At 42.8% G+C, this 27458-nt stretch overlaps 4 protein-coding genes across 4 annotated transcripts in view; 2 read left to right on the forward strand and 2 right to left on the reverse strand.

Annotated features, from left to right (window-relative positions):
* LOC306942174 (beta-1,3-galactosyltransferase 2-like) overlaps positions 1-3339 on the forward strand; it is a gene marked incomplete at both ends in the record, with an annotated part of 5958 nt that extends 2619 nt beyond the window's left edge. The window contains one exon of the mRNA XM_079527923.1: positions 3226-3339. Coding sequence (XP_079384049.1) covers positions 3226-3339 — 114 coding nt within the window. The remainder of the gene's footprint in view (positions 1-3225) is intronic.
* nphp4 (nephronophthisis 4) overlaps positions 1-27458 on the reverse strand; it is a 425525-nt gene that overhangs the window by 341447 nt on the left and 56620 nt on the right. The gene's annotated exons all lie outside the window — the stretch shown is intronic.
* Positions 1-27458, reverse strand: part of cUnh1orf174 (chromosome Un C1orf174 homolog) — a 148028-nt gene that overhangs the window by 50359 nt on the left and 70211 nt on the right. The window lies entirely within an intron of this gene.
* Positions 3336-17335, forward strand: LOC306942600 (beta-1,3-galactosyltransferase 2-like; the record flags this gene model as incomplete). The annotated part of the gene is made up of 3 exons (XM_079528607.1): positions 3336-4257; positions 16792-16989; positions 17286-17335. The coding sequence occupies 3 exons, from the start codon at positions 3336-3338 to the stop codon at positions 17333-17335; spliced, it is 1170 nt and encodes a 389-aa protein (XP_079384733.1).

The raw sequence follows: 27458 nt of genomic DNA on the forward strand, positions 1-27458 counted from the left end.
GTCCACAGCAGGCAGACCTGTCAAAACTATGCACTTCCCAAAACTCAGAGACATGCCACCACCTATAAGTTCAAACCCGCCTCTAGAATATTGCTTTCCCCAGCTATCTCATTCTCTAATAAAGTTGTTTTTATTTGTTTTCTCATGTTCCCCTTGAAAAGCGTCTTTAAGTACTATTATTTTCACTATTATTATTACTACTTGTTTTATTGCCTATGCTTATGTAGTCACTATTCATTGATTCACTCGTATCCAAATCCATTTGGAAAAAAAAGCTCACTGCTCAGGTCAAATAGGCCTATTGATATGCGATTAAAATGTGATTCATTAATCGCAAAGCCTCCAATTAATTAGATGTTTTTGAATGAAGTCCCAACCCTATTCTTTATAGATCTAGCTTCAAATAAAAAATAAAAAAAGGTTAAATGTGTCAGATCGCACCGTATCGTATCGAATCGCATCAAATTCCACAAAATCGAAATTGCATCGATTTGGACTGAATCGAATCGTTCTGTATATAAAATGTATCGTCTCCGGATCGCATCGTAGCCCATGCGTATCGATACGTATCGAATCGTCTTGTAAGGGAGAGATGCACACCCCTAATTCCCGTGCATCCTCGCTTGTTGTTGATGCACGATGCACCCGGCAGCACTGTAGTGTGTTGCAGAGCAACTTTATTTAGCTTCATTTAGCCAAGCTGAGCGAGCCTCCATTCCACTACCAACGCCTCCATGATTATCACTCGACTGAAACGGCAATTGCTTTGTTGAACTCCTGTGTGGTAGCGGCCGGTCCAATTGAGCGATAATCATGGAGGCGTTGGTGGTGAAAGAAGGCTCGGAGCCTCGGACACGGCTTGGGCAGCTGGGACCAAATTAAACACCGCCACCAAAGTGTTTGCATCGGCACGCCCGTATGAGTACCTTTCAGGAGTATAACACATCCTCTCAAATCTCCGATTGGCAAACATAGCAAGTGTTCCGCTGTCTATTTTAATGCAAGATAACTGAACATGAGCACGTTTACTGTCAATTACTGTTCCCTTCCCTGTCAACAAATAATTACATACCTGTTACGTGGTGTAATTCACTTTAGAACACCAGTGACTTCCATTAAATAGCAGACATACATGCTCATAGCGTGTCACATTCTTGACGCAATGTGAGCTTGTAGATCTGCCATTTACTCCACGGTACGACACCGACATGAACGGCACTGTGCGCACGCAGCTGTCACCAGCGCCGCTACAGACAGCCACCCACCGCCGTTATTTGTTTTTCCCGGCTCATAAATATGGAATCCTCACGACGGAAATCCATACCCGGGACGGAGAACTTTAATGCATGCCTCCCTCATAAAATGGGCCACAGGCGGATAAGACCTAAATATATGACACTATGGACTAGACCGCGACGGAGGCCCGCCGTCTCAAGCTAACTTGAGCCACATGAGACACCACAGAGCGAGCTAAAGCGAGCGTGTTGCCGTGTCGACTCGGGGCCGTTCGAGTAGCGACCCGATAGGCAGAGAATAGTAAATAATGTTCTGGCGAGAGCGTTTGACCCCACTGCCTCTCAAAGTGGATACTGGCCAATCACAGCGTGTCCTTGCCCAACACATGTAGGCTTTCGAAGGATTTGCACCCTCTGCAGACATTTTTAATTTGAACAAGCGTTTGTTGTTGGTTCATGATTATATTTTCAATGTTTGTATTTATTGTCTTGAGCTGAATTGTACAGCTTTTCTATATCTGCTTTACACCCGGTGTTGTTTTTGAGGGGTGCTAGCCCCTGCTATATTCAGCTATTAGTGTAGATTTATAGGGTGCTAGCCCCTGCTATATTCAGCTATTAGTGTGAATTTATAGGGTGCTAGCCCCTGCTATATTCAGCTATTAGTGTAGATTTATAGGGTGCTAGCCCCTGCTATATTCAGCTATTAGTGTAGATTTTCATCTTACACAAACATTAAATTCCCATTGACAATGAATGGAGAATTTACGTAATTTGTGGATGAGCAAATTGGCTATTTTTGTCCTAAACAAAGACAAAGACAATGGAGAATTTACCTCATTTGTCTGAGCAAAACGACATGTTATGTCATGATGATGTACGATAAGAGCACGTACCCCCTCACTTCACACGGGTGTGATTTTGTGCCTCAAATCTTTCCGAAAATTGTCATGATTTAAAATACTTTTTTTTTTTTGAATTTCGACGTCAGGCCTGAATGGGATAAAGTGAGTTGGTAATCATCTGATATTATATCAATTGTTGTTACTGTTAAATTATTATTCATGGCATGTGTGAGTGGATGGGACCCGAATGGAAACAAGGCCGCAAGGTCTTTCTTCGGTGAAATCCTTTTTGGACAAAAATGTCTGACTGTACATTGTGCTGTTTGCATTTATATGTTACCTAATAAAATATTCAATCAATCAATGTTGTAATGCATTTATCTTTTATCTTTTGCATTATTCCAATTAAGGGGGGAGTGGTATCATTTTGATAGATTTTCAGCCATTTTGGGCAAGCTGCTTTTCTTTTCTACCTCTCAATACACAGTAGGTTGTGACATTTTTGAGGTATGAAACCTAAGCTTTTGGCTAATTTACTATGTGTATGTTTCATTGTGCTGCGTACCAATCATTTAAGGTGAAGCGATTTCTTTAACAAATTTGCTGCATTTGAGTAAACTAAGGCACCAATACTTGTTTCAAATGTTAGGTATGTATTTATGACATTTGAGAAAGATTTTGTGTTGCCAAAATCAATAACACATTTTACAACTTACAAACAAAAACAGCCACACAAGATTTTAGTTTTTTGGTTATGCAATATACATTTCTGGCTTGTGACAATATAGTGCAGGATAATTTGAGGAGAACTATTAACCCAAAGTCCAGAAGAGTAAAGTCTATACAAAAATGCATTGAATGAGTAGTGCCCCTGGTATGGGAAGGAAACTGAACGAAAAGGAACAAAAAGCAGAAAAATGTAATTTTACAAATATTTGTAGAAACAGTATGTTCCTGATGCTACCTACCACAGGAGTCACGATTTTAACAGTCTGCAATCTTGCATGCTCTAAGATTTGATTTGTTTATTAGACTTATCTTAAACCCATTGTCTTATTAAACCCAAGTGTTGTCAACAACCTCGTCAGACAGTGTATATAAAGACCTGCTGATTTTGATCATGTTTTCTCTGTATACCATCCAAGGCTTATTCAGATCCACACTTTGGCTTCGGCTGCTTGACACGAAGCCACATCGCCTTGAAGTTCTCTCACCAATCAGACTGCGGTCCAAGTGGCAGCCACCACCAGATGCCATGAAGTGGAAGGGGAAGCGCATCGCTGTACTTCTGTGTCTCCTCTCGTTCCTAGGGGTCCTAGTCAATGTGGGCTGGCAGACAGTTAACTCTCTGCCAGGTAAAGCCAGCCCAAGTGAAGCGGGTGACAACCACACCCATGGCCAGACCACACAAGTGACCACAAACGTGACCACACAAGTGACCACCCATGAGGGGTCTCCCATCGGCCACCGATGGGACACACCAACTCCTGGGTTCCCTATCTACATCATTAGGGAGCCAAACAAATGCCCAGAGGGAAAGCCGCCACCATTCCTAGTGTTGCTGATACTCAGCATGACCGGTGAAGTAGAGGCACGGAATGCCATACGGCAGACATGGGGGAATGAGAGCCTCGCTCCAGGCCTAGGAATCATCCGGCTGTTCCTGATGGGGGTGACGGAAGGCAAGCTGGGGCGCCTACAGCAGAAGGCCTTGGAGTCCGAGAGCCTGAGGAACCACGATATCATTCAGCAGGATTTCCTGGATACCTACTACAACCTGACTTTAAAGACACTGATGGGGATGAACTGGGTGGCCATGCACTGTCCCCGGGCCAGCTATGTTATGAAAACTGACAGTGACATCCTTGTGAACACCGTTTACCTTATCTACAAGCTGCTGAGACCGGAACTGAAACCCAAGACAAACTACTTTACAGGCTGTATCCATAGGGACCCCCGGGTAATCCGAGACCATACATCAAAGTTTTACATGCCCCTAGAAGAGTACCCAAGCGATAGGTACCCAGACTACTGCTCAGGGTCGGGCTATGTGTTCTCCGGAGATGTTGCGACGGAAGTGTACATAGCTTCTCTGAGCATTCGCATCCTGCGTTTTGAGGATGTGTACGTGGGAGTCTGCCTGGCCAGGCTAGGGATCAAGCCCACACCAGCGCCCGGTGAGCAATGGTGTGGCCGTGGTTCAACAGACCCAGGGCTGTTCAACCCCTCCGGATTGTCGTACTCGAGCTTAAATTACAGAAACATGGTCACAGTCCACAGTTTTCATCCCGGTCAACATTCAACTAACTGCGGGAAAAACAGATGTACAAGCCCAAAGCGCTGTGCATTGCGACGGGTAGATAACTTGTAGATCTGCTACTTCCAGCGCAGGACGGACGCATGCTTATGACGCTCTTAACTATGCATCAGCAGCCAGCGACAACACGAGCAGCATAAACCACTCGTCGTCAGACAGGATGCATCATGCACATGCAGATCCAACACAACTTTATTGCACACATCTGTGCTTTCATCCACGCTTCCATAGCCTTTTAAATCTTATTTCCCATCCACGGGCACAAGCAAAGTGATATCAGCAGCTTCCACCCGATCTGGGTGGTGGTGTAAAATAAATGGTAAATGGTGCATTTATATAGCGCCTTTATCCAAGGCGCTTTACATAGATTACATTCACCCATTCATACACCAACAAGGTACCAACCAGCACATCGGGAGCAATTTGGGGTTCAGTGTCTTGCCCATTGGACGACCTGCTCTACCTCCTGAGCCACAGTCTGACTGACGAGGGTAGCTACTAGTTAGCATGGGAGCTAACATTAGTTTAGTGCTTTCCATCCTTTCCCCAACCCCTCACACTTGCTGCTGCGTTTACACACAGACACAAAGACGAATGGGAATATCATTTGGAGCAGCTACACGTCTTTGCATCGACATGTTGCTGGCTTCCTTTAACAATGAATGATAGAATGTATCGTTGCGTCTGCCCGTGTTTAATGGTCAGGGTTTCACTGTCCACAGCAGGCAGACCTGTCAAAACTATGCACTTCCCAAAACTCAGAGACATGCCACCACCTATAAGTTCAAACCCGCCTCTAGAATATTGCTTTCCCCAGCTATCTCATTCTCTAATAAAGTTGTTTTTATTTGTTTTCTCATGTTCCCCTTGAAAAGCGTCTTTAAGTACTATTATTTTCACTATTATTATTACTACTTGTTTTATTGCCTATGCTTATGTAGTCACTATTCATTGATTCACTCGTATCCAAATGCATTTGAAAAAAAAGCTCACTGCTCAGGTCAAAAAGGCCTATTGATATGCGATTAAAATGGGAAAAAAAGTCCCAACCCTATTCTTTATAGATCTAGCTTCAAATAAAAAATAAAAAAAGGTTAAATGTGTCAGATCGCACCGTATCGTATCGAATCGCATCAAATTCCACAAAATCGAAATTGCATCGATTTGGACTGAATCGAATCGAATCGTTCTGTATATAAAATGTATCGTCTCCGGATCGCATCGTAGCCCATGCGTATCGATACGTATCGAATCGTCTTGTAAGGGAGAGATGCACACCCCTAATTCCCGTGCATCCTCGCTTGTTGTTGATGTACGAAGCACCCGGCAGCACTGTAGTGTGTTGCAGAGCACCAACTTTATTTAGCTTCATTTAGCCAAGCTGAGCGAGCCTCCATTCCACTACCAACGCCTCCATGATTATCACTCGACTGAAACGGCAATTGCTTTGTTGAACTCCTGTGTGCAGCGGCCGGTCCAATTGAGTGATAATCATGGAGGCGTTGGTGGTGAAAGAAGGCTCGGAGCCTCGGACACGGCTTGGGCAGCTGGGACCAAATTAAACACCGCCACCGAAGTGTTTGCATCGGCACGCCCGTATGAGTACCTTTCACGAGTATAACACATCCTCTCAAATCTCCGATTGGCAAACATAGCAAGTGTTCCGCTGTCTATTTTAATGCAAGATAACTGAACATGAGCATGTTTACTGTCAATTACTGTTCCCTTCCCTGTCAACAAATAATTACATACCCGTTACGTGGTGTAATTCACTTTAGAACACCAGTGACTTCCATTAAATAGCAGACATACATGCTCATAGCGTGTCACATTCTTGACGCAATGTGAGCTTGTAGATCTGCCATTTACTCCACGGTACGACACCGACATGAACGGCACTGTGCGCACGCAGCTGTCACCAGCGCCGCTACAGACAGCCACCCACCGCCGTTATTTGTTTTTCCCGGCTCATAAATATGGAATCCTCACGACGGAAATCCATACCCGGGACGGAGAACTTTAATGCATGCCTCCCTCATAAAATGGGCCACAGGCGGATAAGACCTAAATATATGACACTATGGACTAGACCGCGACGGAGGCCCGCCGTCTCAAGCTAACTTGAGCCACATGAGACACCACAGAGCGAGCTAAAGCGAGCGTGTTGCCGTGTCGACTCGGGGCCGTTCGAGTTGCGACCCGATAGGCAGAGAATAGTAAATAATGTTCTGGCGAGAGCGTTTGACCCCACTGCCTCTCAAAGTGGATACTGGCCAATCACAGCGTGTCCTTGCCCAACACATGTAGGCTTTCGAAGGATTTGCACCCTCTGCAGACATTTTTAATTTGAACAAGCGTTTGTTGATGGTTCATGATTATATGTTCAATGTTTGTATTTATTGTCTTGAGTTGAATTGTACAGCATTTTTATCTGCTTTATACCCGGTGTTGTTTTTGAGGGGTGCTAGCCCCTGCTATATTCAGCTATTAGTGTAGATTTATTGTTTATATTGTTATATTGTTTTTGAGGGGTGCTAGCCCCTGCTATATTCAGCTATTAGTGTAGATTTTCATCTTACACAAACATTCAATTCCCATTGACAATGAATGGAGAATTTACATCATAATTATGTGGACGAGCAAATTGTCTATTTTCGTCCTACACAAAGTCTGAGCAAAACAACATTTCTTTCTCATTGTATGTAAAGCAATTTGTGAGATCTCTCTGTGAAGTGTGAAGGGTGCTACTGTATATCAATAAAATGTACTACTTACATGTAAGCCCCTGCAACCCTTGCCCTGCAACCATTGCGACACACATGTGAGCTTGATAGATTGCTATTTGTCGACAAAAATGGACATGATGGCATTGGATTACATTTGTAGACTTAGAGTAAATGGATAAATGAACAATGAGGATTTTAGGGTGCACGCCTGCACGGCAACAGCATTTTTATGCCGTGTACCTTAATTAACAAACATTGGATTAGAGTCTGGGAATAACATGAACTCCAATTGCTGCGGCAATCACCTCTAAATGGAGAGAAAGGGAATTGTTATTCATAGGAGAGAAACAGGATTTTGTTTATCGAGCTCATATAATAAAACTATGATTACAGTCCATTTTGTCGTCGTGTCAATATAACCCATTTTGGGCGGGAACCCCTTTTGGTGTTTTAAACATTGTTATAATTTAGCTATTGAAAAATAGCAGATCTACAAGCTCATAGCGAGCCACCCAGTGGCGCGCTATGAACTTGTAGGTCTGCTATTTTTTGAAAAATCGTTAAAATGTGCCTCAAATCTTTTAGAAAATTGTCATGATTTAGAATTTGTTTTTTAATTTCGACGTCAGGCCTGAATGGGATAAAGTGAGTTGGTAATCATCTGATATAAAGTGAGTTGGTAATCATCCGATATAAAGTGAGTTGGTAATCATCTGATATAAAGTGAGTTGGTAATCATCGGATATAAAGTGAGTTGGTAATCATCTGATATAAAGTGAGTTGGTAATCATCCGATATAAAGTGAGTTGGTAATCATCTGATATAAAGTGAGTTGGTAATCATCTGATATAAAGTGAGTTGGTAATCATCTGATATAAAGTGAGTTGGTAATCATCTGATATAAAGTGAGTTGGTAATCATCTGATATAAAGTGAGTTGGTAATCATCTGATATAAAGTGAGTTGGTAATCATCTGATATAAAGTGAGTTGGTAATCATCCGATATAAAGTGAGTTGGTAATCTTCTGATATAAAGTGAGTTGGTAATCATCTGATATAACGTCAACATGCAGATGGAATGGTTACATGTTATACCTGCTGTATCTACAGTACGCTGACCCCACATCAACTCCTCATACATCCATCTGTGGGGTTTTTCCAGTTAACCCACTTTGACCTGAGATCAGATTCTATAAATGTTTTCTACATCCTGACAGTTTTCTGAAAAAGCTATGTTTCTATGTCAGTGGTTCTTCGATTTTCCAAAAATAGCAGACCTACAAGATCGTAGCGCGCCACTCGGTGGCGCGCTATGAGCTTGTAGATCTGCTATTTTTCAATAGCTAAAGCATAGCATAATGCTAACACCAAAAGGGGTTCCCGCCCAACATGGATTAAGACTGCTTTTCAAACTTTTGCTTGCAAAAAAAGAATATATATATATGAAAAAAATAAAATAAATGAATAGCTGGGCTATAAAAAAAAACAAATCCAGCATATAGACTTTATGAGAGTGATAAAACCAACAGACACCATCTGCTGTGATATTGCCCCGTGGCTCATCCTGGCCTCACTTATAAACGTGGTTCACAAGCCAACAGACTTCATATTTTTCTTTTGGGGGGGGGGGGGGGGGGGGGGATTTTCATCAAAATGGCAAAATTCCTTGGCAAAGTAAGTTTACAGTTGGTACATGAATGAAGAACATCAGTGAATATGTAATTACTGCAAACTCATACTTCTCTTCAACATTTCAATAATAGAGAGTGAGTTTGGTGACAGATGGCTGGCTTGGCTTTGAAATTGAAAGTAGCTGAAAGGTAGGTGTTGTGTTGTGCTGTGCTGGAATGTTATTGAAATAATAGAAGGAACAGTGGTGGACACTGGAATCCTTAAAGGGTAATCGTCGAGGAATTGGAATAGTTGAAATCCCAAAGGATCCCACGGATTTTAGGTCGAACAATACGGATGCGTGAGCAAGCTCCACTTACGCACGTCTAAATCAGACACTTCCATGTCTTAACACATTGAGAGCCCACGCAAAACTGCCCAAAATCACTTTCACCTAGAAAATCCATTCACATTTTTTATAATTCAGCTGACTGTGGAGACACATGCTGGAACTTTTTACTTTGAAATGTTTTATAGTTTCTGAGTTATTTAATTTAAACGCCAAATGCATTCTCAATGGCAAAAACACAAACTTTGGCACCACGTTTAAAAAAAAAAAAAAAAAAAGTGTTTTGATTTTTCTGATTTAAAAAAAAAAAAAAAAAAAATATATATATATATATATATATATATATATATATTTTTTTTTTTTCCAAAGACGTCCACAGACGTCTTGGGCTATGCACGTGCGGTAATACCCAGGACATCCACAGACGTTTTGGGCACAAAATGTGTTAAGAAGGTCTACTGTATTATTTGCGTAACTGTTTTGAGTATCTGTGATTCAAGACTTTCACTACACTACATGTTAAAGACAAATATTGCACTTTTGACTCCACTACATTTCTAGGTAGGGAATAAGTACTACAAATATTATGGATTAACCAACGTGAAAATAGCCAATCTATAAGCTCACAACGTGACGCAACGCAACACATTGTGAGCTTGTAGATCTGCTCTTTTTTTACTACTATTGAATTGATTGTACTACTACTACTATTGAATACTACTAAGCAACTACTTTAACTCAAGTACAACTTTGACTGAGTAAGCTTTGACTCAAGTCAAGCCATCACTGACAAGGAGTTTGTGGAAGGGATTGTCCATTTTATGCCTTAACTTTTCTTCTACTCTATTGGGTTTGCCTTTGAGCTTCAAGTTGTATGTAGGGATGGCATTTTGAAATGGTGGAACCACTCCTACAGACAGCTATGTTTGTCCCTGGCACGCACGCACGCACGCACGCACCAAGGGGCCAGTGAGGCTATTCAACGTTGAAGGTCTGGGCCCTAGTGGTAGGAGGAGGGACTACAGGCGGACCCGTGGATTCATGACCGGGAAACCCTGTGCAGCTGGGCTTTAACATTGAGCGCTCGGTTGCATACGTCACCCCGGACCTCAAAGTTGAGGTCCGGAGGAGGGACTTCCGGCAGTCTTCCGGGTGCTTCAAAACGCCACTGAGCAACTTCCACTGACATGAATAGCTGGGGGGCGGAGCTTCGCGCCAGTTCAGTCTCTATCCTTTTATACTCTATGGCACGCACGCACGCACGCACGCGCACACACACACACACAGTATGATGATTTGGGGTGTTACAGTACAGTGACAGTTAAAGTACAGTACAGTGACTCCCCGGGGACCCCCACACGGTAACTCTGTCATTTCTCGGCCGTTTCGACCCTGGCCGCGTTCTACATTTTTTGGGGGCAAGGAATACAATGGAGCCGATTACATTCTAAATGAGGCATGTATGGGTGGGTATTTCTCATTTTTACATGATATATTATGTAAAAATGCAAAATACCCACCTTGGGTAACCCATTGTTTTTCTTCTGCATTTGCCCTGCTATAAAAGGCCACCAGAAATAATATCTAGGACCCAGTAGGAACACAACCTATATGGACAACCCGGTCAACTTGCTGCTGGAAATCCAATCCAATCCTCAATATTGGCCCCTAATCAGAAAGTAGCTTTGGCGATAACTTGGGATAGAAATGCAAACTATTTCATAATTTATGAGCATGAGGAACTCAATGGAATACTTATCTTTATGATTGGGTGTGTCTGGACCCTTAATTTGCATATTTCCAAGATTGACGCGACCCGAACATGTACTGTGACTTTTACAGTGACAGACTGTTATGGCAAAAAGTCTGCATTTTAAGCAATGTGAGCATTGAAAGTCATTTTGAGCTTTCATTACTATATTGACAATATGGCTGCAGTCCTAAATAATGTATGGTATGGTCATATTTCCTCAGATTCTATCTAGAGTTGTGGGGATGATTGCACAGAAAAATCTGAGAAAATACCCACAATGTATCTTTAAGATGACATTTTAATGAATTACCTACACACCCAGACTTGCCAAAAATTAACTTCAGCTTAGCTGGCACAGCTGGCTGTCAACACTTGGGAGCTTGAGATTACGTAGAATCCACACAACAGGAGGCTGATAAAATAATACTCCACACCCTACAGTGTCCAGAATGACAATGTTGGCAGAGATGTCCTCCATGCTAATGACCCAGACATCAACATGTGCCTTTACTATGCAGCAACCCACCACGGATGCAGTCCAGAGCAAAATGCATACCTTCCTGTCAATCAAATGGTATCAGCACTGGGGCTCACACAGTCCTGCCCTTTATCCATAGCTTAAGTGGCAACAACACCAGCATTCACTGGCAAGAAGGCATAGTTCAAGGCCAGCATGTGTCTGGATCTCCCTGCACTTCTCAGATGACGTCATCAATCAGGCACGAGACCTCACAATTGCTCTACATATATATACACATGTATATACATCCAAAGCTGACCACCCAGAGGATTTTGACCTTGGGTAAGCTTAGAGTGTACAAGTTCCTCAATAATAGATCAACCATCTTAAAGCTGCTACCTCTCTAGGTCGTCCTCAGACGAGCCCTCCTTCGTTGCTTCCAGTCATCCTGGTTCTCCATACATCTGGCCAGTTCGTTGGTGCTTTGCGCTCCTGCGTCTTTCTTGAGTATCCACATATGTTAGTGTGGGACGTCCTTGTGAGCGGTGCCCGTGTGTTGGTTCCCACAGCACTAACTTGCTGGCTGGCAGCTCTTGGTGTCTTTGGCAGTGTCCTGCCAGTCTCATTCTCCTGGCTGCTACTTTCTGGTTCACCCATGGCATTCCATCATATATATAGTCTTGTTGATGATTGTTGATTCTTAGAGAGATAGATTGTAACGAAGACTCTGACTAGGACGTTGGGCTATATGACATATGACATGTCTAGTATGACAATCCCTATATTTGGCCCGAGCCGACCCAGTGCTGATATCAGATAGATGTGGCAGAACCATATACAGTTGGAGGCCATCGATATTGTCCTTTTCTTTTTGCTGAGGTTTGCGTGATCTGCGCAAAAGGACAGTTAACCCATTTTGGGCGGGAACCCCTTTGTGTTTTAAACATTGTTATAATTTAGCTATTGAAAAATAGCAGATCTACAAGCTCATAGTGCGCCACCGAGTGGCGCGCTACGAGCTTGTAGGTCTGCTATTTTTGAAAAATCGTGAAAATATTTATTTCAGAAAACTGGAGGTTTTTAAATTTTGAGGTCATGCCTAAATGGGTCAAATAATAAGGGACAATATCGGTGGCACCCAACTGTATGGATAGATCTAACTGGCTTAGTCATCGTGACAAGCATAGTCGGAGAGTATATAATAAGGGTCGGCTTCAGGGAGAAGGCAGAAGTCGAAGCATCCTGGTTTAAGTTCTAACCGGACACCACTGCGGGGGTCCCAACCTAAGTAATCAGCAATAGAGCTTTGACCTATTTTATATAGATATATAGATAGATCGTTATTGTCATTGCAACAAGTACAACGAAATTAAAAGTGCCAACCGATCAGTGCATCATAAACTATAAATAAAAAAAACTATAAAAGCTAATACAACAAAACACACACATAACCGTACTTCATGTTATTGCACAAATCCATATTGCACATGACATATATTGCACAGTACACCCTTAGTTGCAGCTGTTATTGCACAAACCCTGATTTCAATATTTAAATGCATTTGTTGCATCCTAAAACAGGATAGAGAGGGGCCTTCCTCCAATCCTGATCGAGCAGAGGCGGGCCTTGGTGTGTGTGCTGTTGGCCTGTTGCGCGTCCCCCCACTGTAGAGCGTGTGCATGTGCACATCTTGTTACCGGGGTGGACTGGGGCTTTTTCCAAATCACCCAAATCACTGAATGCTCCTTTAATCTTCACCTTTTATTATGCAAAAGTAAATGCAACTGCAGACATACAGAATGGCTATTTTGAACATAGTTTCACTGTTATCTCTACACCTAGTACAGAACATGGACAATAAAATAATTCTGGACCATATCAGACAAGACCATATCCGACTAAATCATGGCTCACAATAAAAGTGTTCTTACATTGGGGTCCTAGAAATTCAAATCTTATCCAATGGGGCAGAAGGAGGAGAGGACACTGGCGCAGCACGGACATTTAGAGCCTTTTATTAGGTGCTAAGTATACAGAACGACTAACGTTTACACCTTGCGGTACCTCAAGGTCGAAACGTTAGTCGTGATAAGCCTGTGGCACTGTTGAGGTGTTATGGAAGCCCATATTTGCTTTTATAGAAGCTTTAAACTCATTTGTATTGTTGAATCTATTGTCTCACACCTTCCTCTTAGTACAACCACAATACAAGCTATAGATTATCTGTGGGGTTCAGGTCAGGCGAGTTGGTGTACTGACCATGGTATTTCTGATGTGTGGGAGGCTAGCCTTTGCATCTGGCAGTCTCCGAGAGCTCTCGACCTTTGTTAGATAAATCTATTGATTCATTCCACTCTACCCTTGTTGGAATTAATCATACTGAATTAAGGTATACTTTAGTTTAATTCCTGCCACAACTAATTGGGAGTCCTTGCAATAAAAAAAAAGAAAAGATTGAGAATCACTGAATACTATTCAACTACTCCTAAATCTCATTTAAATGTAATTTGTGTTTTCTTGTTATGCACCATTGTTGCCCATACTTGATTATATAATAACCCACAATAGCCTACTACTATTTCTGTATCAAACCACAAAGATGACATGAAATTGAAAGTATTTAGTGGAACACCACAATAGTTTAATGCGCAAGCAACCTGAGTAGCGCTTAAATAGAAAACCTGGGATGGCAAGTATAATTATTTTTCACGTCTTCAGTAATTGTCAATCTGTGTCCTCCTCAATGTCGTCTATTAACACAGCCGACGCGAATCCCGTATCAATACGTTATCAATTAATCAAACGTCGGGTGCGAACCACGTATCCATACGTTTTAATCACTTTTTTATAGCATACTTTCATTCATCTTTTTACCCACCCGGACAATGAAGAACCATCCCCCTGTCATTGCTGCTTAGTCCCGCTCACGTGATCAGAAAAAAAAACAAAAAACAAAAAAAACCCTCGCCTCCTGAAAACAGGAGGGCGGGCCGCTTTACGTGTAGAAGCCAGTATAAAATGGACGCGCCCATGGAATGATCTAGTCGGTGTGTGAAAGAAATTTCACCTAACCTCGCCTCACCAGGCTTTCACCCGATTCCCCCCTCCCCTCCTGTTTCTCCTGCAGGAGGAGGGCCTTGCGAGATGGGGGCTCTGCTCTGTCTCGGAAAAATACATGATGAACGGAACGCTGTTACGCTGCCTAACACATCTGCACCAGATCGACATTGCACAACGTCTGCAACACACATGGACAGATGCATGTTTACTTCTTCATACTGTAGCGACCAAACGATCCCCGAGCCTACAATACTACGAACTAACAAACGAACTACAGTATCGAGAGGGGCCGCCATGACAACAGACAGTCTACCGTTGGGGGATCACGTATCGCCATGCAGAGCCGTCATAATCGGAGATCGCTCGGACGTGTGATTGTTTTTGTTTTTTTATTCATTATAATTGTAGTGATAAGACCGCAATGAACGCGTCGGGGACGTAATCGACCCGGGTGTAATGTATAACGAACTTTTCCGCGTCCTAAACCGTGCATGCCCAGGCATGTTCCCCTATACTAGCTTGAAAAACAAAATCAGCTGATGATGACAACGCGTCTCACCGTTATACTATAGTTCTGAACCGAACGGTGGAATGGGACTTTTTATAGCCGTACGGATCAAGACTTTTGCTGCCCAATGTGCCCATGACCTAGCCTGGATCCAGCCCAAAGACCCCGCCCACTCTCTGAGTGGACTGAGTCTCTTGGTCTGGTGTTGCACTGTGAACCTATCATTTCTTCGGTACAAAAATGTATTATCCAATGGTGGTGGGGGTGGGTCTAACAAACAACCAATCAGTCCCGTTTTCAGCATCATCACGCAGCGCAACACACAGAGGAAGGAGGGAAAAACAACACCAATGGCTACTGGTTGAGGGAAATTCTAATCCCCTCCCCCTTGAAATCGCTCAGACAGGAGACAATGTCAGACTGAAGCTTCAAGAAAGCTACAGTCTGATAATCAGGCTACCCATGACCCCCCCCCCCCCCCCCCCAATGTTACTGCGATCAAAACAATGAAAGCAGTGAATCATCATCATCATCTAAAGAAAGCAGAGTTATGAAGGTTTATAGTCAGACATTGACAGGCAGATATAACAATAAACACAATAAATATGCTATACATCCTATACACCGAATGAAAGCCCTGAATGTGTACTTTTACGAGGAAAAGAGTAAACATTGATCCCATGTACAGTTTGTCATAAATTGGTTACTGGGTGGATGCACATTGCGCCCACCAGATATAACTGCAGAGAAGACATGGACCCGAACTCAATATTCACAAAATAAGGCCTATAGCGACATATAAATACTATATACCGTATGAAACAGAAGACTCTCTGCTTTCATAAGAAAAAAACTTCTACTGTAGTAATAATAAAAATCACACCCATGTGAAGTGAGTGGTGCAACTCTGTCCCATATTCTGTTCTCTGCTTATTCAATACAGCTCGCTATATACGGACTGAGGCAGAAAGTCATGTAAACCTTTTATTTACAGTTTGGTCTGTAAACTTCTACTGTAATAATAAAAATCACACCCCTGTGAAGTGAGCGTTGCAACTGTTCTGTACTTATTCACTACAGCTCGCTATATACGGACTGAGACAGAAAGTCATGTAAACCTTTTATTTACAGTTTGGTCTGTAAACTTCTACTGTAATAATAAAAATCACACCCCTGTGAAGTGAGCGGTGCAACTGTTCTGTTTCATACGGTATATAGTATTTATATGTCGCTATAGGCCTTATTTTGTGAATATTGAGGAGTTCACGTCCATGTCTTCTCTGAAGTTATCTGGTGGGCACAAGCTGCATTCAATAACCAATTACTGTCTAACTGTAGATGGGATCAATGTATACTGTTTTCCTCGTAAAAGTACACATTCAGGGCTTTCATTCGGTGTATAGGATGTATAGGATATTTATTGGGTTCAATTTTATATCTGCCTGTCAATGTCTCTGACTTTAAACCATCCATAACTCTGCTCGCTGTTCAAGATAACCACTTCCAGGCAAATGCAGGTGTTGCAAAAAGGTCAATATCTCCAGAATGGAACATGGTAAAATCAAAATGTATTTTTTTAATTGAAGTGGACAAGTTCAGCTTTCTTTTGATGTATGCGTGTGATTCTCGCTATAAGAGAACATTTTGCTGTGGGCCCCCGAACAAGGCCTTTGTGCAATGTTAAACGGTAGCAACATCCAAATAGGCCTGCCGAGATCTTGTAGCAATCAAAGTGTTAACAGATATGGCATTAAAGACAGAACAACAACACATGATCTATTCTATTATATCAAATTAGGACCTCTGGTCTATTAGGTCTTTTATACCATGCTTCCCAGATATGAATATGCCCACTGTGTCTGCAAGCCATACTGTATATTGCATAACAAACACACATTCCTGTCTCATCTGTATTGCTACACACAGGCGATATCCTCGGCCTGTCCATGAGCAACGTGAACCAACTGGTTGACATGCCCGTTGGTTGTGGGGAGCAGAACATGATCCACTTTGCGCCGCACATCTTTGTGCTCAAGTACCTGGAGAAGGTGTCTCAAGACATGGAGAAGGTGTCTCAAGACAATGAGGAGAGGAAGGAAAGGTCCCTGGGCTACATGAGGGAAGGTAGTCACTTTTCATTATTATGACACATAATATGACAGACATAATAATAGACAGACATACAGACATAATATGACAGATACAGCACAAAAAAACATGTAACATGCAACGGATCATTTCTTAGCAGCATTTAGTGTGGCTACCGCTGTGGGATAGAAACTGTTACGGAGTCTGCTGGACCCTGACTTGAGCACTCTGTACCGTCTACCTGACAACAACAGTTCAAACAGTGATTGACCGGGGTGAGAACTGTCCTTTATAATGTTCTGTGTTTTTTTGAGACAGCGGGATCTGTGTAGGTCCTCCAATGAGGGAAGAGGGCAGCCAACGATCGTTTGTGCCGTGTTAATGACCCTCTGGAGCTTTTTCTTCTGAGCTACTGTACAGCTGGTGTACCACACGCATATACAGTATGTTAGAATGCTCTCTATGGCGCACCGATAAAAGGACACCAGCAGTCTCTGTGTGATGTTATTCCCCCTGAGCATCCTCAGGAAGTAAAGTCTCTGCTGGGCCTTCTTCAGCAGCTCAGAGGTGTTCACATTCCAGGTCAAGACCTCCTCGATGTGGACTCCCAGAAAGCGGAAAGAGGACACCCTCTCTACACAGTCCCCATTTATGATCAATGGTGGAATGTCCGTTTTCTTCCTCCTGTAGTGGAGGACTACAGGACTACATGTGTCGCATCGCGACGCATTGTGAGCTAGTATATCAGCTATTTTCAAATGGCCGAAATGGGGTTGAAGTGGTTAATGTACAGTATGTTTTGTAATAATAATCAAAATCTACAAAGTAATGCATGTTTTGTAATAATAATAATAATCAAAATCTACTAAGTAACTAAAATATTCAAATAAATGTAGTGGAGTAAAAGTGCAAAATTTGCTTCCTAAATGTAGTGGAGTCGAAGTAACAGTATTGGAAAAACTCAAGTAAAGTACAAATACCTCAAGATTGTACTCAAGTACAGTACTTAAGTAGGCTAAATGTACTTTCCACCACTGCCAAGCAGGGATACTTAAATTCAATTAAATTAAATGAGGAAAAAGAGGTTGCGCATCAGCAATGGTTTTCAGTGGAGTGAGGAGTGATCAAAAAGTAGGAAATAAAAAGAAAATCAAAAAAAGGTAGCACATCCAAAAATCTAAATAAAAGGGCGGACAAAGTACTCGCATAGATGCAAACATCTTGCATCAGCCGGGCAAAAGCATCGAGCAAGTGAGAAAAATATAGGTTTGTGGGGATTAAAAGGATCAAACATTGATGAAACGAGCTTGACACAGATGGCAAGCAGGTGTCATTTTTTTTACCCATCATTTATTTCTTGTCATTCATTATGCATCCAGCTAGGAGTTTTCAGATGTTGCACATGGATTTGAAAACTAATGTACTTCCAGCGGAAACCGTGGTACTTCAGAGTCTGGTGACTGGGAACTTGGCAAGAGATGTGAAGCCGAGGGGGGCGGGGAAGAGAGAGAGAGAGAGACAGAGACAGAGACAGAGAGAGAGAGACAGAGACAGAGAGACAGACACAGGCTCACCATCAGAGTGAAGTGGGTTGTGGATTCCAGGGAAGGCTGACTTGTGGGGTTTGTTTATGGTTATGTCAGAGTCATCATAGTGACATGCCTATACAGTAGCCTATATGTATGTGACGTGGCTATGGTCCGCCCAGAAAAGTGAGGACGCCAAAACCCAAAAGTGATTGGCCAGAATGTGATGATGTATGATGATAAGAGCGCCCCTCACACGAGTGCGTGTTCATAGTCAGTACAGTACCTTGTAAATTGTAAATCTCATCACGAATAAACAGAACACACACACACACACACACACACCAGCAGTGCTTTAGAATAGGACATGCTACTGTGAGCACGATGTAGCCTGACGACTCCGCTGCCATCTGTTTGTCCCCTCATTACACAAAGTTGTTCCCCCGGAGCATTCTTCTTCCACTCTCTCCCTCCTCACCCATTTCTCTACTGCTTTATAGAGAAGTAAAAAGCTCATAGCGACCCCCATAAGCACCCACCTCCGCCGCCTCCTCCTCCTCCTTTTATCTTATCTCCGCGGCTTGCTCTTTTAACTTTCTGGAGTTTAGCGTACCACAAAGCACCCGTTTTTCATCTCCCCCATATCTGGGGCCATCTGCAAACGTTCAGTCAGTTCCTATCTTTCTGTCATCACCTATCTGTAGCCGCAAGGTCAATACGGGGGGGAAAGTGCTTCAACATTGCCTGTACTGTATATTGCGCGCGCACACTCTCTCACACACACACACACACACACACACACACACACACACACACACACACACACACACACACACACACACACACACACACACACACACACACACACACACACACACACACACACACACACACACACACACACACACACACACACACACACACACACACACACACACACACACACACACACACACAACGTTTTTCACAAATTCTCAAAATTCTTTAGGTGTGTTAAAACGTTTCTAAAACAGCCATTTGCAAATAGCCCCAAGTATAAAATAGGGTTTGCCTGCTCTATGGAAGCCCATTTCCACCACTCGGTAAAGATGAAAAGGGTTTAATTATTTATTGGAATTGCATCTTATATCTCAGAATGTAATGTCACAGAAAGAGTTATTTTACTTGCAATTTCACATAATAGAGAACAAAGCTGAATTGGGACATGAAGTCACATTTATGAGAAGAAGGGGGAGGAAAATTCATAATACTGATATAATGTACAAAGTTGGAATAGCAAGAAAAGTTTTACACTGGGGATCACTACGTGGACTCCTGGTAGATTACACTGGGGATCACTACGTGGACTCCTGGACGTAGAAAATGGACTCGCCAGATTTCCATGAAACTTGCAGAGTGCAGTTTGCTAACACAAACCATTTAGTTATCCCCACAATATTGGCTTTGACACCACCCGATGGCCATAATGACAACCTTTCACACAAGATATCTCACAATATTAAATGGTAAATATAAAAAAGGCACTTTACATAGATTTTGCATTACATTCACCCATTCACACACACATTCATATACTGATGGTGGCGGAAACCATGCAAGGCACCAACCAGCACATCAGGAGCAATTAGGGGTTCAGTGTTTTGCTCAAGGACACCAACTCTGGGGGAGCCCGGGTTCGAACTGGCAACCTTGCGGTTACCATCCAGCCACTCTACCCCTGAGCCACCGCCTGTTACAGGCAGATAGATATAGATATATTTTTTTCTAAGTGGGACTTTGTTGGTAAAAAGTATAGGTTTAAATAAACAAAATAAATAGGAAAAGACATGCACACAGCCACACTTTGTGCTCGAAGGCATGTTGTCGATGCCATGTGATAAATGAGCTATTAGATCAAAGCTGACAGTTGCCACACCTATAGACCAATATATTGATGCTTTTCAAACAGATTCACAGCTACATACTGAATGCTTGAGCAGTTGCTTTGAGCAAGGATTCAGCGAGGAATCAAAGAAACATTTTGTCCTTGTGCTAATTGGATTTTCTTTCAAGTGTCACGCAGCAGCAACCAGACAATAGAGATGCAATAAGGCAGGGGTTCTCAAAGTGGGGTCTGGGAACCCCCAGGGGTCCTCGAGGGTGTTCCAAGGGGTCCCCAGCTAAATGAGAAGTGTAATTACCGTCCGGAACCCCCAGGGGTCCTTGAGGGTGTTCCAAGGGGTCCCCAGCTAAATGAGAAGTGTAATTACCGTCCGGAACCCCCAGGGGTCCTTGAGGGTGTTCCAAGGGGTCTCCAGTGGGGTCTGGGAACCCCCAGGGGTCCTTGAGGGTGTTCCAAGGGGTCCCCAGCTAAATGAGAAGTGTAATTACCGTCCGTAACCCTCATTTATACTTTAATTTACTTCATTTATTTCCCGAAACATTTTAACAAAAGGCTTAAATATTTAACCCAACAACAAAACATCTTCTCTTATAATATGGGGATATGCAAAATCTTTCATATTCATTGTCCACGGTCGATTACCTTCATTAATTTCATTGTCTCCCTTCATTTCATTATCTCCCTTCATTTCATTGTCTAAGTATTTGTATACTCTGTACAGTGACAATAAATTGAATCTAATCTAAAAAAGATTACATGAAAATCTTTGAGAACCACTGCAAGCATGGACGTGGATTTATTTCCACACACATTGTCATTTTGCAGAGGCTTCACGGCCACCACCATGTCTACTCTCACTCAGCCTTCAACTGCAGCAAACTCTACAACCCTCGAGGGCCAGCTCACTGCAGAAAGTTCAGTAAGAGCAGCAACGCTTCTCTTACATGTCAAGTTGTTTGACTGTTAAAAGTTTCATAGCATACCTTATAAAACAGCTACTGTATCTCAGTTAATTTTGTTTATAAATTAACAATGAGGATTGTACTGTGTGTGCTTCCCTGCTATAGTCAAGGAGGGACAAACTGGAGTGTGGGAAGATCAATGTTATGCAAGTCGATGAGAGCCGGCTAGACAAGAGTACACATTAATTGGGCCATGAATAAAGGCATCACGCATCTGTGTGTCGTGTCCCTTGTTTTTCAATGTGCAGTGCAGACTGTATCATTTTATTGAGGTATCTAAACTCTAAAGAGCATAGAGTACAGTTCTTCATTGGCACTATAGACCAGGGGTGGGCAACTGGTGGCCCCGGGGGCCACATGCGGCCCCCACCTTCACTTAATGCGGCCCTCAGGTTAATGTCAGAATACTGATATGATATTGGTTTCAGCTGTTTACAATTCCACCACATGCAAACATGACCCGCTTTAATTACTTCAGTCTAAATTAGTAGCTCATTGCTTCAACACACGTATAATTAAAGGCATTTGAAATTACATAAAAATGTTAATTTTCAGGATTCCAATTCAAAAATAGCAAAAGATAATGCAAGATTTCAATTCGAATATAGCAAAAATAGCCGATCTACAAGCTCAAAACGCGTCGTGCTATATTACTGCTACGACAGTAAATATGGCCCTAGGGAGTGAGTGTGGAAATATAGTGGCCCTCTCCATCATCAAAGTTGCCCACCCCTGCTATAGACTATGGAATTTGCTCTGGCAGATAGATGGGTCAGCTTTCCAGGCTAACTTGCACTGCGCTCTACAGCTCTTTAGATAAATGGTAAAATGGTGCATTTATAGCTGTACATAGATTGTGCATTCATACACCGATGGCGGCGGAAACCATGCAAGGCACCAACCAGCACATCAAGAGCAATTTGGGGTTCAAGTGTCTTGCTCAAGGACACTTCGACACCAACTCTGGGGGAGCCCGGGTTCGAACTAACAACCTTTGCGGTTACCATCCGGCCACTCTACCCCTGAACCACTGCCGCAAAGTGCAAAAACGAATTTATTTTCTTGAACTGATTATTTGACAAAGTTTGCAATCATTCAAATGTAATGTTTATTCATAATTATGCTTGTCCACCCGGCCCTCGGGGTCGGTACATTCCATTCCATTCGTTTTTGTCCTTTTCTTCTTTGCATACCGTAGCTCCGACCATCGTGTGCCTGTTTCTTGTGCACAAATAACACTAAGTGTGTGCATTCAGGGGGAAAAACTGATGAGACTTAAAAACGCAAGGATTTATTTGGGGGCTTTTTCCTGACACGCTGTCCAAGTAAAGTTCTGCATTCATCTGAACATGCCTCCCACCTATAGCTGTGTGCTTTTCTGCAATTGGGTCCCATGCTCTCCGACACCCCTGAGAGACTGATCCGACACAGGATTGGACCCAGCAGATTTCTGGGCTGATTTTTTTGGTTCGTCACGACTGTCACCTTCTGCTCCTCCAGTCATACAGTACAGTACCAGTGATGGTAGTGGTAGATGGTAGTGGTTGGCTGGCCGCCAACTGCGATCCCAGCAGAGAGAGACAGAACCACTTCAGCTCCAGTTTTGTCCAGTGACTGTGAGCAGACCACCGTTCCAATTCTTCAATATCTTGTGATTCATACATTTTTGAGTGGTGCAACCACTCCTATAGACAGCTATGTGTGTCCCTGGGTCTGTCTGTCTCCAAGCACGAAAATATCATCGTTTTTAATCAGTTTTAAGTCATACGGGCAATCCACCGGACAGAATGGGATATGAGACGCGTTTTGATGATGTTTTCGCAAAAAGGTCTGTCGCTCCGGCGTGCAAAGGGTTATGGGAAATTGAGTCCCCATTGTTTACAATGGGAAACCTGCCTAGCAGCACTCGGCTGCCCCGTCCGGTCTGTTGTTGTGGTCGGCACTTTGGAATATTTTTCAACACTACAACAAGCGATTACACCATTTTAAAGTGGATTTTCATGACAAGCAACTCAGAGGTCAGTGCAGTGGCTGTTCAAAGGAACTTTAAACATAGGCAGTCTAGCCTGAAAGACGGCCGTAAATTGTCGGCATTCAACCTTAAGTGGAGAGTGAAGGCAAGCCCTACAATTTCACCTGCAAACCAGAAACCACCAACAGTGTAAACAACCAACTGACATGGTGGGAAAAAACAACCCTCACAGTCCAGGTTTGAATTATTACCAAATGATATTACAGTGTATGCTGCCAGCTTGCATGGTCACATTCCTGGGAGAAGGAACCTTCCATTTTTGAAGAAGAATAGATGATCATGTTGTGGAACTACAAAATAAATAATGAACAACTTCGGGTTTGTTTGCCCTGCCGTCTCTGCTGTACCGGCAACAATGTTGCAGACTCTGTGTGTGTGTGTGTGTGTGTGTGTGTGTGTGTGTGTGTGTGTGTGTGTGTGTGTGTGTGTGTGTGTGTGTGTGTGTGTGTGTGTGTGTGTGTGTGTGTGTGTGTGTGTGTGTGTGTGCGCGCGTGCGTGGGCAAAGAACAGGACCACAACCGTATTACCTGCAAATAAGATACATGCATTCATACTGCAGCGTGTATTTGCAAATATTGTCAGTGCTTTGTGTTTACAAAAAAATGGGACAGCAGAAGACACGTTTTCTGTCCAAAATAGAGCGTAATCAAGACATTTTTTTTTAAAGCAAAACAGAAACATTATACAAGCATATGAATGAAACCATGGATACATATTTCATCCCCCCCTCCCCAGTCAACCCAGGGCTACTGAGGACAATGGACCACCACCCTCCCCAAAAGGCCTTTCTCACAGCATTTCCCCGCCCCCTTGTTACGCCCCCTTTTAGAGATAGTGGTGTTATTTGTTTTGCGGTCCATATCCCCCCCCCCACCGCCCACCCCTTTTTTTCCCCTCACTGTATATGTTTCCTTTCCCTTTTTACCTCCTTTATGATGAATTCCTGTTCTGTCCTTTGTCTATATAGAAGTGTCTATTTGTACGTCTCTAAATGTTTTTGATGATTTGAACATGGTGGACCCTATTGGAAACAAGTGTAATGCTTAATTGGGTCGTCCACTCACAGTTAACAGCCTTTGTATTGAGTTTGTGCTTAAAATGTACTGTAATTCTGCAAACTGTTAATACATTTTTCAATCAATCAATCAATTCCATGTTAAAAGAGGTATTTTCACAAGCCACAAACTACCGTTTTGTAAAGGTAAGGTTTATTCTACTTATTTGAGTTGTTATACCATTGTGTTTTCTTCATATTATTATCGGTCTTTGACATTTTAACATTATGAAATGTACTTAGATTCTCCAGAGAAAAGAAGTGGTAATGCCTAATGTTAAATGACGTGTGGGCGTGGAAAGGGGGCTGTGAGATAGGCCTATTTGTTTTAAAGCAAAAAAGAAACATTATACAAGCATATGAACGAAACCATGGATACATATTTCATCCCCCACACCCCTTTCCCATGTAGATCATGTACCTCTTGTGCCAATATGATTAAAACGGATACTTTTCATAATCCACACACAGACAAAGAGTATAGAATACGATCTTTAACCTGTAACACAACACACGTAATTTATCTCCTGTTGTGCCCATGCAACAAACATTATATTGGGCAAACATCCCGTAAACTGAAAATCAGGCTCGATGAACACAGAAGCAGCATTAAACGGGTCACCCGTGGCACGCCACTTCTGTGAACTTGGCCACAAAGTTGAAGACTTAAATGTATAGGCATTGAGAAGGTATGGCTCAACCGCAGAGGTGGCAATCATGAACAATTACTGCTACAAAGGGAATGCTATTGGATATACTGTTTAAAAACTATTTTTCCTTAATGTTAACGAAGTCCACACCCACAACACCAGAGGAAGTGCAACAAACCATGTACAACCCAGATTCGGCACAAACAAGGGACTAAATTATTTTCGCTCCTATGCCACCAAAATGTGGAACGCCCTACCAACAGTCATTAAGACATGTGAATCCCTTGAATCCTTCAAAACCGCTCTCAAAGGGCACCTATGGACAGCTGCAATTCGAAACTGGCCCCCGTAAGATCGGAATCCCCCCCCATTTTTCCCCTCACTGTATATGTTTCTTTTCCCTTTTTACCTCCTTTATGATGAATTCCTGTTCTGTTCTTTGGCTATATAGAAGTGTCTATTTGTACGTCTCTAAATGTTTTGATGAATTGAACAAGGTGGACCCTCTTGTAAACAAGTGTAATGCTTTATTGGGTCGTCCACTCACAGTTAACAGTCTTTGTATCGAGTTGTGCTTGAATTGTACTGTAATTCTGCAAACTGTTAATAAATATTGCAATCAATCAATTTGAAGTTCTCCAATCTAAACTGCCTGTGTCGGGTACAAGGTACTAGCTACTGCATTGGTTCTCAAAGTGAGGTCCGGGTACCCGCAGGGGTCCTTGAGGGAGTTTCAGGGGGTCCCCAGCTAAATGATAGCTAGGAACCAAATGGACCCTTATGGGTCTGTCACTCAGAGTTAAAGCAACATTGATTTTACAATATAAATTGGGATCCCAGAGATAAAAATGCCAATAAATGGGGGTGCGTAGACTAATGCATGTCAAACTGGGGGTCCTTGAAATTAAAATGGTTGAGATTCACTGCTAGAGCCATACAATTCTTCTGTTATGGGGGTCCCTGGCATATATTTTTCAAATGGGGGTCTGTGGGCTAATTAGTGTCAATTTGGGGGTCCTTGACATGAAACCACTGAGCCACAAGAACCACTGAGCTACGGTAAGTAGCTATAGCCAGCAGACTGGCTGTATGTATGGGAGCCACAAGAACCACTGAGCTACGGTAAGTAGCTATAGCCAGCAGACTGGCTGTATGTATGGGAGCCACAAGAACCACTGAGCTACGGTAAGTAGCTATAGCCAGCAGACTGGCTGTATGTATGGGAGCCACAAGAACCACTGAGCTACGGTAAGTAGCTATAGCCAGCAGACTGGCTGTATGTATGGGAGCGTGTGTGAACCACTGAGCTACGGTAAGTAGCTATAGCCAGCAGACTGGCTGTATGTATGGGAGCGTGTGTGTGTGTTACCGTCTCGGTGGAAATGAGGAGGATAAAAGTAACATGTTTGAACATGAACTCATGACGGTGGAAATGGCAGCGATAAGGGTCCCCAAAAAAAGAAAAACATACTCCCAAACCACAGGCACACAGTTAATAATTCACCACACGTAAAGAGTCTGTTTGAGAGAAGCTTTTCTAATATTCATGGGATATGATAGCCAACACAGGAACTCTGTCTCTCGCCAGTGCGTACCATGTTATTCATACGGTGAGCTGGTATAAGGGTTTGTAGCGTGTACGGGAACTTGTGTTTTAGGCCAAGTAAAGGAATGCCAAGAGACAACCCAACTCAGGCATTCAACAAATAAATCTGTTTGTTTCCTTTGGTGTATAGTGCGGATGGGAATTCCTCTCTCATTTTGGAACTCTGTGTTGTTGTGATGGCCTAGGGCAGTCCGACTGTTGTCTGTGAACACAAACAACAACTCTCTCCCAAAGCCACTAAACCAGAGCAGTATAACTCATAAACATGCGATAGAATCATCAAAATCTGGAGCTACTCCGTGGAGGATAGCCTGGGAGGAATGCCAGCGGTGGCAGTAGGAGCGGGGTGGGTGGGCGGGCGGGCGGGGAGAGAGAGAGAGCGCTAGACACGGTTACCATTTCTGGATCTGTTCTCGTTCGCCACGGAGGAGGAGTGAGTCTAAAAAGCTAAAACAAACATTGTGCGAGGTTCCAATCAATTCTTCCATGTACCGTGCTGTTGTTAAGAGTGCCTCCAGAATTGAACTGAACAATTTAATTGAACAAAAAAAAATCAGACCCGTCTGAAGTGAGTGGTACTGTGTGTGTGTGTGTGTGTGTGTGTGTGTGTGTGTGTGTGTGTGTGTGTGTGTGTGTGTGTGTGTGTGTGTGTGTGTGTGTGTGTGTGTGTGTGTGTGTGTGTGTGTGTGTGTGTGTGTGTGTCATAACACAACGCAGTGATTGAACCAACAAAAGAACGTCGGAAATGAACATGACAGAGAAACATACGTTAAACAAATAATTAAAAAAAAGA

This window comes from Electrona antarctica (assembly GCF_951216825.1).
Source record: "Electrona antarctica genome assembly, chromosome: 2".
Taxonomy (NCBI): domain Eukaryota; kingdom Metazoa; phylum Chordata; class Actinopteri; order Myctophiformes; family Myctophidae; genus Electrona; species Electrona antarctica.